The following is a 14,793-nucleotide window of genomic DNA, read 5'->3' as shown; positions in this document are numbered from 1 at the left end:
TCTTTCCCTTCTCTTCCTTCCTTCCTTCCTCTCTTTTTCTCCTTTCCTTCCCTTTCATTCCCTCCTTTCCTTCTCCCCTTTTCCTCTTTACCTCCGTCTTCCCTTCTCTTTCTTTCTTTCCTGCCTTCTTCTCTTCTCTTTTTTCCTCCTTTCCCTCCTTCCTCCCTTCTCTTTCTTTCCCTCCTTCTTTCTTTCTCTTTCTTTCCCTCTTTCCTTCCTTCTTTCCTTTTCTCTACTCTCTCTCTTTCCTTCCCTCTTTCCTCCTTCTGTGGCCCAACTCTAGTGAGAAGCGGTTTAAACTTTAAACCCCTTCTCTCTTCGCTCCCCCCCCCGCAGGCCAGCTGGGGAAGGGAAGGGGAGGCTTTTGAAGATGCCTCCCCCCCTTTTGCTTCCCCTTCTGACATCACTTCCGGTGATTTCAGGGGTTGTGGCATTAGCTAATAGCCTAGTAGCTCATTACCAACGGTGGCGGTACCATCGGGATGAGGACTTGCCCTTGGAAGTTCCGCCATAAATTGCACGGCACTGACAATGTGGGATTGGCTTGAACTATCTGCTGGACAGTGCCACCCAATGGGGAGGATTGAGGATGCCATCAACACTACTTAAGACCGTCTTGTTTACATAAAGCACTTTATTACTGTTATTATCATGTGATTTCACTGTTTTATCTGGTTTTATGTATGGGCTCATGCCCCTTGTAAGCTGCCCTGAGCCCACTCGCGGGGAGGGCGGGGTAAAAATGCCTAAATAAATAATAAATAAAAATAAGCATACCATATGCTAATGAGCTCCTGCAGCTCTTTTTCTATGAAAAGACCCCTGAATAGCAGACATGGTATTCTTGCATTCTATACCCTCCCCACAAAAAAAACCTTCCCCAAAAGCCCTTCATGCAAAGGTAAGTTGCAAGGTAAAAGATAGAGGTCCTTGCCTGTACTGGTAATTAAAAACAGGAAGCAGAGGATAGACGTTAAGTGGAGAGGTCTCAAAACTGAAGGAAGAAAGCAGTGGTCTTCCAAAAATGTATTGGGATAGGCCCTATTTAATTATTAAATATTTTAACATTATTATCAAATATTATTCCAGGTGGTGGAACCCAAAAGTGAACTGTGAGCACTTAAGAACACCAAAAGAGCCTTGCTGGATCATCTAGTCCACCATCCTGTCTCACACAGTAGCAAACCAGTTAGCCTTGAGGAATTTCTCCAAACTGAATGAATAGATGACATGGCAAATGAAGTTCAGTATAAGTGTAAATGGGTGCACATTTGAGCAAAATTCTAAAACTCTGACATATATACTGATGAGGTATGAACTAGCAGCGATTTGCAAGGAAAGATTTTGGAGTATTTCACTATGTTACCTTCTTCTGTGACTGCAGTGAAGACAGTAAATTCTATACCAAAGATTATTAGGAAAGACTGAAAGTAAAATGAACAGTACTATAATGCCCTCGTATAGAGCTAAAGCGGGGATGCATTTGAGCCAGAAAATGTACAGAAAAAGGCAACCAAAATTATCAAGCAGATGAAAAACCTTTTCTATGAGAAAAGGCTAAGATTTAGGTATTTTTACTTTAGAAAACTGGAAGACCTAGCAGAAGTTTATAAATTTATGCACAGAGAAAGGACTGAACTTTTCTCCATTTCCCAAAATATTAGAACTCAGGGACCTCCAATGAAGTTGATGGGCAACTGAGTGATGACACCTGAAGGCAGAAATTAAAAATCAGGACTGGATTGAACTATTCTGAGAAGTTGGTACTTTGCAAGGGTCTACAGATCAAGAAAAATTTCAGGGGTAGAAACTTTTCACCACAGCTCAGCATTTCATGTGATGTTTTTATTAATGTTTGTGACTGAACATCATATGCTGTCATTTATAAATCTGACTCATACATGTTCATAGTAAGGTATTAATTTCTACAACACTCTCTGAACATCACTTCTTAAAATTCCTCATCTTGGTTTAACAGTAAGAGGCTCACCCAAACAACTACTGTATTTCTAAATAATTTCTGCTTAGCATTTCCTCCACAGCTGTAAATGATGCTCATGTCTACAAGCAACATCTACTGTGCGTTCTGCACCAAGCTTTGAAACCAAACAATGCCTGAATAATTTCAAATAACAGGATCACTAAGTGGGCTTCAAGGCTGTTTTATAGTTTGAAAGCTAAAAGTGACTTCAGAAAGTGTTATTTAAGTAGGGATACACAAATTTTGGTTTAATGTATCAGCAACTATGATTTGTGATTGCTACTAGTCTCTCCCTCCCCAAGTTCTCAGTGAGCTGCAGAAAATGTGAATGAGTCCAGGAGGTCAACCTCCCTCTTCAGAAGGCCAACATAGCACAAGGTTCATGCTGCTGCTCACAGCCCCTTCTTACAACCCTTCCCCTAAAAAGAAACTAGACCAAGTCCCTTCTCCCTCTCTCCCCCTACATCTAGAGGTGTAGGAAGAGAATTTAGGGAAGTTGGTGGGTCTTGCTTTAGAAGCAGAAATGCTGTGCAAGTCTGTCTTACTGCATTCTCTTTTACCAAAACCTTCCAACACTTCCAAAGCATTTGGAAAGGGGAGGAGAACCACAACACAATTTCTTGCATTTTCCAAAGCCTCTCTTTTGAAACAAGACTCTGTCCCTTTCTCAAGATACTTTGCATGTGCTAGAGGACATAGTTCTGTTGCATTTCCAGGAGGAAAGACTGAAGCAGCATAACCCTCTTGCACTGTTTCTACACAGTCAGCTCCTTCCTCTGAGTTTGATACAATTCATAGATACCATGAGGAGGGGTATTTGCCAAAGAGCAAGGGGCACTAGCTATTGCTAAGTTGGTGAGAGGATACGGATTTAAAATTGAACTGCTAGCACTGGCATGGAATCAACATGCCTATAATTAAAGCAGAAGAAGATTCCTTAGCCAAGAGGAAAACATGTCCACCTCCAAAGCTGCAAACTCTGAGAAGCCTCTTGGAGCTCTTTAATGTGGCAATTTTGTTTCAAATACTTTCTGAGTGATAATTAATCTTGTGGTTAGTTTGCCTGAATTAGTCAGCCACTTAAATGGGGTATTAGGCAACATCCTCCTAGGTTGCTATTGTCTAGCAATGAATACGTCTAAGAAATCAGAGAAAGCCCTACTAAAACAGAACAGACAAACATATATTCATTTCACATGATCACTCCCATTCAATCATACTTGGACAACTGCAATTTGCTAAACAGTTTACTGTACACAGCCATTTATACATACCCAGGTCGATACATTATGCAACTGAAAGTCAGTTTCAGAGCCAACCCACCAAAAAGAGTCAAGTCTAAACATTTTATCTGTGATTTCAACATTGTTAGTCGTACCAATATTAATTAAAGTATCATAGCGTCAGAAAAGTTTGTTTCACAGCAAACTAATTGGCCCAAATCAGGATCTGAAAACCCATTACCAGAATGTGATACATCAGGACTTCCTACCACCCCCTTCCAACAGCAACTCTCCATGGGGCTGAAAAGATTCTCCCGAAGCCCCCCCCCCCCCACTATAATTCAAAGAGGCAGAAGGAGACATGTTTACAGACATGATATACTCTATCCACCCTGATGCATGTGCGGGAACATCTTCTGCTAGTATGCCTGGCAGGGATGAAGGTCTTGGATACTGGCTATGATAACTGTGGTTAAGTAGTATTCAATTACCAAATCTCTATTTTCTTTGCTTCAAAGATTTCTCCAAATTAATTGATCCTGCTGAGTAATAGAGCCTAAGTGGAAAACGCTTGTTGGTACTTCCTTGTCACAGCAAAAGAAAAGTGGAGAGAAACAGAGCAAAGGAAATTTAACACTAAAGAAATTCTACAAGTTTGAGCTGTTTTAAAGAAAATAAAGTGACGTACCAGCCCATCTGCAATTTCCCAGCTGGCACAGCTCTCATATTTTTGCAGTTGCTTTTCAAACAACTGTGCTATGGCTCGATGAACAAGTTCATACTGCTCCTATATGTACATGACAAAGACTAAGATTAAAGATACACACACTGGTTTAGAGATAGTTTTGCCTCAAACAGCAAAGCATAGCCATATACTGGAATTCTGCAGCAAATACAATAATACCTTAGTCTGTACTGCAGAATGTCTTTGTGTCCTCATTTCTTGTATTAAGCTAAATACATTGAACTCCTCCGGTATTTTCTGTAAAGAAGAAAGTAAAACAGCTTTTCCAGAAGGACTTGGTTTCAAATGCCATCTAAAAATCCACAAGAACACTTTAATTCTTAATATTAGCAGGTGCTGAAAGTTTAGTATTGCAACTGTGTGCCGACCATTCAAAAAGTCACCATACAGTCCTAAATTAATATAAATAAAGTTGTGCCTCGCTTTCCAAGCTATTCTCAGTTTTGCACATGTTGTACAACTCCATTACTCCCCTATAAAACTCTCCTTTAATTACAGGCTAAGATGACCTAGTTTTGCAGCATTCAGATTGCTATAAATCCGCCTTACCCCAGCTTTCAACAAATTCCATGTGTAATCTATGGCACAGATGGCTCCTGTTCTTCCACACCCTGCGCTATAGGGGGAAAAATGAACACAACTCAGTGAAGTTTTAAATCTGCTTTTCAGTATTTTTCATATACACTGAGCACTTAAAACTTAACAAAAGGATATGAGTAAACAAGTCCCTGTTTTCATGGCAAAAGAACATACATTTCCAGTCAACAAAATCATTTTCTGACACAGTCAAACTTTTGTCTATTGTGCACACAGTATGGAAACAATGGTACATTAACTCCCAATGAGTCCATTTAATTGGCAGCTTGTAACTGCATGCATTTTATTTCACCAACCGTCAAGCATACAGGGTAGCTGAAGATGAAAACCATTTGTGAGAAGTAGTTTAAATATACAGCATCCCATAAGTTTTCAAGACATTACTCACATAAGCTTGGTCAAACTTACTTAGATAAATTGTTAGGGACTACTCTGTTTAGCTTTTAATGTGTCATGTTAAATTATGCTTTGCTTCAGTTCTGGTTTTTAGGTTTCTGAATTGGTTCTACAACACTAATCATATTGTATCGTTTACTGAATATCCTATCCTATTGATTGTATTGACTCACTCTGTATAATCTGCCTTGAGTCCAAGTGAGAAATGCAAACTATAAATGATGTAAATAATAATTGCATTTATACTACAACCTAATGAAACAGGTTTCACTCCCAACGGCACTATCGATGTCTCTCTTCTACCTGGATGGAAGCTGAAGCATGACAAGATGCATCTTATAGTAAAAGTTTAAAGTACAATAGGTCAAGAGAGCCACTAGAATCAACGAGACTATTCCTGATCCATTAAGACAGAGATTGCATGTAGTGACAATGTTTTCAGTTGTATCCCATAATAGTTTCATGAAGGTGTTCCAAGAACTCAGGAGGCATAGCAGCATATGTTGTTTTACACTCTTTGGAACAGAAGTAGCATTTTCCTTTGTTTTATAATAAAGTTACAGTTGTTACATTTTGCTTCTCCCTCATTACCAGCCTCTCTGGTCACATACACTTTGCTCTCTCAAAAGTATCAGCCTAGGTTTCTGTTCTCATCTCCCCAAGTACAAATCTGTACAACTGCATACAGTTTAGGAGCTTTCACTGCAATGTGGAAAAGGAGAAGAGGAGGATGAAGTACCAGAGATGGAACCATTGAAGTCATTAGCAAGTTTATGAAGAATATACAAAGATTAACTGAGAATGGGTCACTGTTAAGGATGAAGGGTTTCTAATACTAGAGGCAGAGTAGACCTAAGGGCCAGGAAGATGAACAGCTAAGAGCAATAAGAAGAAGCTCTGTTCACTTTATTGAGGTTCTGGCTTTTGTGCTAAGAATCTCATGGGCAGCAGAAAGCTACTGCATGGCTATTCCCTACTGCAACAGGATTCAAACTGAACATAGTATGTGACAATATATGCACCTTGATGCTATGCATACAGTATTACAGTAATTAGTCTAATCCTCTGATTTTTATAAACATTAAGTTCATCTGAAAGGATATATTGCAGCTTTATTCTCCATTCTTCATGCATAATCTAAGTTTAGAAGTTCTTAAATTATATCAGGTTCATGAATGTGCAGTACTGAAATTATGTATGCAAAGAAAGCTCAAAAACCTATCAACTCTCAAATCAAAACAGGAAAGGGGACAACACAGATTCCTATTTGAACTTCCACCATAACTGACATGAAAAATTTACTTTGTACCTGCAATGTATACAAATAGGAACATCTTCATGCTCCTGGTATTCTCTCATTAAGCTGATCATGTCCAGAATAGAATCAAAAGATGAAGGAACATCATGGTCAGGCCAGTTCACATAATGAAACTGATATACCCTACGTGTGTCCTAAAGGAAAATAAATGGTAGGTAATATTACATATTTGTATGTATTAAAAATGTCACTTTTTGTAACCAGACTAGATGTGACTAAAGAAATATTCAGAAAGATAAATGAACTCACAGTAGTCACACAAGTGGCATGCTACATGGAACTGAACCCTTATGACAACATTTCAAGTGCCCACTACCACTACACCTTTGTGGTGTTTGTTTTGTTTTTAATTTCATGTTGCAGTCAACTTATGGTGACCCCCATAGGGTTTTCAAGGCAAGAAAGGTTCACAGATGGTTTGCTATTGCCTGCCTCTGCATAGCAAACCTGGACTTCCGTGGTGGCCTCCCATCCAAGTATTAACCAGGACCTTGCTTAGTTCCCCAGATCTGACAAGAATGGGCTAGTCTGGGCTATCAAGGGCCCACTACTAATAGCAGATATGGCATAGGCCTGCATTTGTAATTCTTGCCATAAGATTTAAAATAATTTCATGAAAAGTGAGTATGCCAACTCTAAAACCAAGAATATATTAAAAAATAGCACCCAACTAAAGGCTACTGATGAACACTATGATACCTAAACTTGCCTCAAAACTGTGGCAGAGTGGTCAGAACCCTCCTGGAATTAAGGCAGTAAGAAAGATGCACATATACAGCTTAGAGTCTCTACAGATGTATATCAGTTCAAGCATACAAATCCAGCACACATGCACAAAAATCACAATCTAAGAGCAATGAGTATGGATGTGAAATTTACTACCAGGATTTTTTTTAAATCAAACTTTTAATTTAAAAAGAACTAGAAACTTGCTTACTAAACTATGCAATATGAAATAATCCTATTAACAAAAGCAGCTTAAGATCAGCCCTGATCTCAAAGCATAAATAATTTGAAAAGAAGCTGAAAACTTGAACCTTACCTTTTATGTCATGGCATGAAGACTGTGGCACTCCCCTACCCACACAAATGTACCTCGCACAAAGTGTACCATTTTTCAGCTGCCAGGCAAAGATGTTTGTATTGACTCAAGCCTTTTAGATGTATATTTCTTTTTTACCTGTAACCTTAAAGGTTTGGGGGGGGGGGGTCCCTGCTTTTAAAACTGCTGTTTTTGCTACTGATGCTACTTAATTTTTACCTGCTTCTTTTATTGTTGCATTAACTGTTATCGGGGTTATTTCATTTATTCCTGATACTGCTGTCTCTTGTTTTTATTGCTCTTTTAAGTTTTGTTGTTCTACGGAAGCCAGCCAGTTCTCAAAGAGGGCAAGTGTAGGAGATAAATTACCTAAAGACATACTCGCTCCTCCCCACTGCTGCCACATGGTTATTCTGGCTTCCTGACCCAATGCTATGACCCAAACTCTGCAGTCAGTCACTTGCCACAGAATAGTTGCTACTCACCTTTGCATTATCCACAATTAATTTCACAAACTACAATTAATTTCACAAACTAAAAAACACTGCTATACACTATTCAATATGCTACCCAAGATTTTAGTACACCCTCAATATACTGGCCAACATTTTAGCACACAGGAGAAATCTTTAACTCAAATTAATTGTTCATTTGGCTAACCATACAGAGCTTGTATCTACTTACATTTTGAAATTCAAGTAGCAGAGTTCTAATATAGTAGTCTGTTCTTGCTTGCTCAGCTTCCTAAACAAATAAGGAAATATCTGAATAGAATTTAACAACAGCCTAGTAGAATACCAACAGAGTACTAAATTTATACAAATACATTCTAAATCAGAAATTAAACACTCTTGTTTACAGGATTGTGTGGAAATTAACTTGGATATCGTCAAGTTGATGTACAAGTTAAAATAAATGCAATTGTTTTACACCATTATTATTATTACTGTTGTTGTTGTTATCATTATCATTATTATTCTTATATTAATAGCTCCATCCTGGGTGATATACAGGACATAGTGTCATAAAATACAAAACATAAAACATTAAAATTTATATATAACATTAACAGAAATTTCAGTGTAGATAAAAAGATCCAGATGGCGATTTTCTTATTTATTATTATGCATCTCAATTCTGGACTACCAGTCCCTTTTTTCTGGGCAGGGGGAGGGGAACAGAACACAAGGGGAGAAGAAAGAAGGGAGCCAGCCAATAGGTAACTGTTGCTGCCCTCAACCAAAAGCTTGGCAGGACATCTCTGCCTTACAGGCTCTGTGGAATTGCATAAGATCCCGCAGGGCCCTGATGTCATTTATCATAACATTAACCATAGCTGAGATTGAGAAACATTATGCCTGAAAAAGCCAGAGTAGTGCCCCCATAAGATATAGTTGCTTAAAACAACGTCTTCTATGATCAGACTATTACCAAGTTATACCTGTTTTTGACAACTCTCCAGTTTAGATGTGTGTACATTTCTGTTTTATCCAGTTTACTTCCTTATTTCTCTGCCACTATTCTTATTTCAGTGGTTCCTTACAATGCGCTAACCAAAATCAATCCTTCACTATATCAAGGTCCAGGATTGTTCTACATATAATCCTAGCCCCAAGGTCTTTCAGGACCTTCTTAAATTCTTTAATCCCTACTGATCTGCCTTCACTTCCTTCCTAAAAACTCACCATGAAGACCAATTGCTAGCACATTTCTTTAATTTGTCCAATTAGAATCAACTAATCAATACAGATTTGCTGTACTATTAATCATTCAGTACATGCTTGGCTAGTTCTAAAATATTTAGCATCTTAAAGAAAAGCTGGTCCAAACACCTGTCATATACTATAAAATTGTCTCATTTAGAAAAAGAACACCAACACAGTATCATTAAACCCATTTAGCCAGTTTCCATTTCTATTTAGACTTTTGTGATTTGGTTCAACCTACCATTTACACAAGTAAACTAGATAATGATACAAACTAAAGACACATAAAGCATCAACCTTGCTGTAGATAAGAAGATTGATCACTGCTTGGCCAGGAGACAACCTCTATACAAAAGGCAAGGTGTAAGTGAAATAAGAGAACTAGTTCGGCAGACACAATGACTCACTAAGTACATACAAATATGACAAGGAAAAAATCTATTGAAAATTTCATTATTGGAAAGATTAGGTGAAGCCATCATAGGAGCAAGGACTGATCACTACATAGCCTTTCACAAATCAAATATAGATCTCAAAACAACACTGGAAACAATGACTTGGCCCAGGAAATGTTATTACCTAACATAGTCCTGAAATTGATTTATAGAGTACATAATCTCACAGTGGGCTCCAACTGTAGACTACGTGCTGTTACCATTGAAAAGCAAGTACCTACAGAACAGAGCTATTTACACTTACCAAAGCACTTGAGGAGACCCAAGTGCCTCTCAAAGCACAAAGGGCTGTTTGGAGTAGTCAACATATCATCAAATAGTTTACAAAGCATTTTATTTGAGTAATTTATTATTAGGAACTGTGTGACTTGTTAAGATATTGAAGAACTATATTTTACATATTTCAGTCACTTCTCAGCCAAAACTTAGCTCCCAAGGCCGCTCCAAGTAATACACAACTTGCCATAAGATTATCTATTAACTATTTTTTTGATGTGTCACACTCCAAGTGGCTTAAAACACTAAAAGCAATGAGATGAAACATTTATATAGCATGAAGTCTTCAACACTAAGTTAATTATCTCCTCCACTGCCAATTCTGTGCACTGGTTTGTTCAGTCATAAACTAGTACTGGTAAGCCTTTTATCATTTTTATCTTGTACAGTACCTATCAGAATACTGGGATGATTACCATACATACAGGTTTTATGGCTGGGGCACTATACCACATCACAGAATTTGCTGGCTATTTCTAAACCTTAGAACTTGGCAGCCTTGAATTTATCAGTCACACATTTGATTTCTTCATTTTAAAAAAAATCAGGGTTGCCTTTACCTGTAAGTGATGTTTATTGAAGTCTTCTGTGTAGGCACACATTGGGACTGTGCACATGCAGACCTACCATGGCAAGATCGTCTAGTGTAGAACCATTAGGGGGTGTTCGAGTGCATGCACCACTAATAGACATGACAAGTAAGGAGACCTGCGATACTCGCGGGGGGGGGAAGCGATCCTCCCCCCCCCGGCCCGGCTCCGCGGCGGCGAGGCCGGCTACAGAGCGTTCCCTGCGCATGCGCAGGGGACGCTCTGTCACTTTTGGGGGGATTTAAGTATCCCCCCGATTTTTTTTTAACTTTTTAGATTTTTGTGCACACCCGGGGACCGCCCCACGTGTGCACAAAACTCTCCCTCCCCCCCAAGTGCCCCCTCTGTGCTGATTTAGATATCCGCACAGAGGGGACTACTTCGGTATTAGATATATAGATACTTCTGCCTTTGAATAGCAGTCTTATTGCTGACACAATCCATCAAGACATCATCTGAGATGAAGTCCGTTTCCCCTTTGAAGTTCTCAATAACAGACTTCCTTCCTAAAACCTTTTGTTCCATCTAAATAAAACAATATTGCTCTTCTAACATCAAGTGTATGTAACCTTCTTTTTGCATCAGAACTAGGTGAAATAATTTAAAATACTTTACTATGTAAGATGAAACTTCAATACTTTTGGGAGAAATTCCAAACAGGGCCTCATCATAACTTAGACTGGGATACCACATCTGTCAAGGTCAATATGGGGAAACCAGAATAAGATCTATGCCCTCCCATGTGACCTTGGCTATAACTCTCCCTATCAGGGGAATGGGAGGGAAACGTAAAAGAGCATCTCTTTCCACTGAAGCGGAAAAGCATCCCCTAGAGAGTAAGGATCCCTTCCTGCAATCAAACAAAATTGTGGGGCTCTTGAGTTTTCCCTTTTCCAATTACCAATTCCAATAACCTTTATTGGCATAACAGTTTTCCGTTGTCAAGAATAGATTCACCTGAGGAAAGCGCCACCACTGGAATACAGGGTGCAGATACTAATATAGTATAGCCCACGTTGTGGTTCATTGAAAGAGTTCTGCTGAGCTGATCTCCCTGTGCATTTTGAGTGTCTACAATATGTATGACTTGCAGAACTACCCCATACTGTAATGCCCAATACCAAATGGCAGCTTTCTCCAGGGACATAAGCCAGAAACCAGTACCTCCCTGCTTGTTTAGGTAGTACATAGCCAATGCGAATCCATCTGAATCAGCACTGACTTTCCACATAACATATTTGTGAATGAAGTCAGGGCATGTCTAATCACTCTTAATTCAAGAATGTCTATATGAAGCTCCCTCTCAGAATCCCACCACACACCCTGAACCAAATGGTCACAACAATATGTGCCCCAACCTACCAAAGAGGCATCTGTAGTAAGCACCACTTTGTTGGGAATAAAGCCTACAGACCATTTTGATAATGTTCTAGTCACCTTTCTAGGAATAGGAAAAAAATTGTGCAAAAAATATAGCACTGGTTTAAAACATTATAAGGACCACAATTGTAGTGGTCTCATATATAACCTAGCTAGGGGAAATACCGTTGTTGTTTAGGTCATCAAGCCCAATAAGCACTGTATGAATCATGCAGTTTGAAAGCAATTCAACATGAATCATCCAACCATGGCCCTCATGATAGCCCCTGATCCGGAAGAAGAGCCCCTTTACCTAGCTTAGAGTTTAAGACTGCACCAATAAATTGAACTGACTGAGCTGGATCTAGTTTAGATTTTTTTAATCACCAGACCCAAATTCTTACACATATTAATAATCAGTATTATATCTTCTTGCAACTGCTCCTTAGATGTGACCACAATTAGACAATCATCGAAATATGGCTAAATTGTACACCCCCCTCAAACCTAAATAGGCCACAACTGGTGCCCATGTGATTTGTGAAGATTCGTGGTGCAATCGTCCACCCAAATGGCAATACAGTGTACTGAAACATTTTCCTGCATACCAAAACCTAAGATATTTTCTGTTTTCCTTATGTACTGCAATATGAAAATATGCATCTTTCAGGTCCAGTTCTGTAAACCACAAATTCTTCTTTAACATCCGTAGAACCTGCGTCAACGAAATACAAAACTTGGGACACCTGTACAAATTTGTTCAGTGCCCTTAAATCCAAAATTGGTCCATTTCCCCCATCCTTCTTTTGTACCAGAAAGAAATGGGAACAGAATCCAGTTGGATTATCAGGGGACTCTACCACCTCTAACGCCCCCTTGGCCTGAAGTGGATTTACTTCCTTTTGCAAGTGAGGCAAATGATTATTCACATCCAGGTGGCAGTGAACTAAACTCCAACTTGTATCCATGTTCAACAATGTTAAAAACCCATTTGTCATTAGTTACAGAGGACCAACGTTTACTGTAAATCATTAACCTATTCAAAACACTATACAACTGCTCAGAGCCATGCTTCAATAGTCAGAAAACTGCTTTGACCTGAGATTGTAACACCTTTCCCACCCACCCCATCACTGGGTGGGTTTAAGTCTGGAAGATGACCTTTGTCTCCCAAATTGATGCTGCTGTTGGAAGCATCTATGGGAGGATACTCAAATCAGCCTTGAGTATAAAATCTTTGTTCCTTAGGATAAGACTGCCACAGCTGCCTAAAGAAGGATCTCTGTTTATATACAGTCACTCCCAATGAGGTTACTCCCAACAACCTTGCCATCTGACGATTCCTCTTAATTTGCATCAGAGTCTCGTCAGTCTTTTCTGAAAATAACATATGACATTCAAATGAGAGATCTTCTGCTCTCTGATGTGTGTCCAATGGGAGTGCAGTAGATCGCAGCCATGCATGTCTTCTCAAGACAACTGAAGTGGCCATGGCTCTCACTGAAGTATCTGATGAATGCCTACTCACATTGATCTGTTGCTTAGACAGTCTTAATGCTTCCATTTTGAGAACCTTTGCCAATGACTTCTTTTCATTTGGTAATTCTTCTAAATAGGGATTTAAGTTCTCCCAAAGAACCAACTTCCTTCCATGATGGCTAAATAGTTGGCAATTCTAAGGTCTAGTGCAGCATTTTTCTACCTACTGCATCCTTCCTTCTTTATTCACTGGAATAGCATGATAGCTCTATCACCATCTTGGTTGCATCTCACTCAGTAGGGATGATGGCGGAGGACATGTTCCCAAATAACAGCAATTACCTTGCTTCACTCTAGAAAAGTTTTATAACAGGTGAGATATAGCTGGCAAGGATGCAGGTTTATTCCACAATTTGTCTGTCATCCTCAGAAATCCCTCTAACAAAGGAAATGCTACAACTCCTGAAGACTCAGAATATAAATGTGACAGGATTTCATCTCTAAGATGCTGAGAGGTAATTGATACATTAATGTCCAACAATTTGGCCAGGCAAAGCATCTGCTCAGCATAAAGCCTGAGATCCTCCCAACGGTGAAAAGGATGGCACATACCAACCCTTTCATCCAGAGATGGGTCTGATGGGACTTCTGAATTCTCTTCAGATACAAGAACAGGTTCATCCCTTAAGTCCTCATCCAACTCAAAAGTTGGTTCACATACTGTTGGAGCAGTTGGGACTGCAGTGGTTGCCATGGGAGAAACTCTCATAGGGCGATAGACTTGTGGTGGTTCCAACCTCGGAATCGACCTGCTATATTCTCCCCACTCCTGTAAATACACAGGAGACATAAAAGAAGGCCACAAAGCCATTGGAGGAAAATTAGGTGGCCATGGAGCTGACTATACTGGTTCTTGTCGTTGCTGCATCATATCCATCAAAGCTGACACAACTTTAACTTCCAGGAATGATAGCACCAATGACACAGACCTAATTGACAGCATTCTAAGTAGTGGTCCAGGAGTTAGTTCTCTTTCCTCCCTCAGTTCCATTGTCGGAACCGATTTGGCGCAATGTCGCTTTGGCCTTCTCTATGCTTACTTTTACTCTTTGATTTCTTCACAGGCAGTTCTGAAAGACTTCTCGGAACTGATGGAGACCGAGCCTGTACCCTAGACTTCTCTTTGGCTGTGGTCACACACACTAAATGATCCACTTTCAATCCACTTTTAGTGCACTTTCCAACTGGATTTTTACTGTGTGAACTGGCAAAATCCAGTTGGAAAGTGAACTGAAAGTGGATTATTTAGTTTGTGTGACCGCAGCCTTTGTCTCCTGCTGGAACCAATGGTGCTGAATTGTGGCAACCACAGACGGCGCTTTTGACTTCTTCACACTCAAAATTGGTTTAGTGGCCAGTTCCAAAGCCTGCAAGGCTTTATTATCCCCTAATGTGGATTTTAACTTAAAGGCCACAAGAGGGGGACCCGCGATACTCGCGGGGGGGGGAGAAGAGCTCCGTCTCCTCCATCCCCCCTCGATCTCCCCGAGGCGGCGGTGGCAGCGGCGAGGCCGGTCATCCCCCCCCCCACCCCGCCCGCCCTGCCGGCCGGCCGGCTCCAAAGAG

General features: G+C 39.9%; 1 protein-coding gene across 2 annotated transcripts in view; it reads right to left on the bottom strand.

Annotated features, from left to right (window-relative positions):
- Window positions 1-14,793, bottom strand: part of PTPN12 (protein tyrosine phosphatase, non-receptor type 12) — a 111,304-nt gene that overhangs the window by 29,296 nt on the left and 67,215 nt on the right. For both annotated transcript variants that reach the window (XM_015415066.1, XM_015415067.1), the window contains exons 7-11: window positions 7,987-8,046; window positions 6,252-6,394; window positions 4,499-4,565; window positions 4,109-4,186; window positions 3,893-3,991 (exon numbers count right to left, since the gene is read on the bottom strand). In XM_015415066.1, coding sequence (XP_015270552.1) covers window positions 3,893-3,991; window positions 4,109-4,186; window positions 4,499-4,565; window positions 6,252-6,394; window positions 7,987-8,046 — 447 coding nt within the window. The remainder of the gene's footprint in view (window positions 1-3,892; window positions 3,992-4,108; window positions 4,187-4,498; window positions 4,566-6,251; window positions 6,395-7,986; window positions 8,047-14,793) is intronic.

The sequence above is a fragment of the Gekko japonicus genome, unplaced genomic scaffold (genome assembly GCF_001447785.1).
Source record: "Gekko japonicus isolate JY-2015 unplaced genomic scaffold, Gekko_japonicus_V1.1 scaffold5, whole genome shotgun sequence".
NCBI classification, from domain to species: Eukaryota; Metazoa; Chordata; class Lepidosauria; order Squamata; family Gekkonidae; genus Gekko; species Gekko japonicus.
Note: the sequence above shows the minus strand (reverse complement) of the source record. Positions and strands in the feature narration are given on the sequence as shown.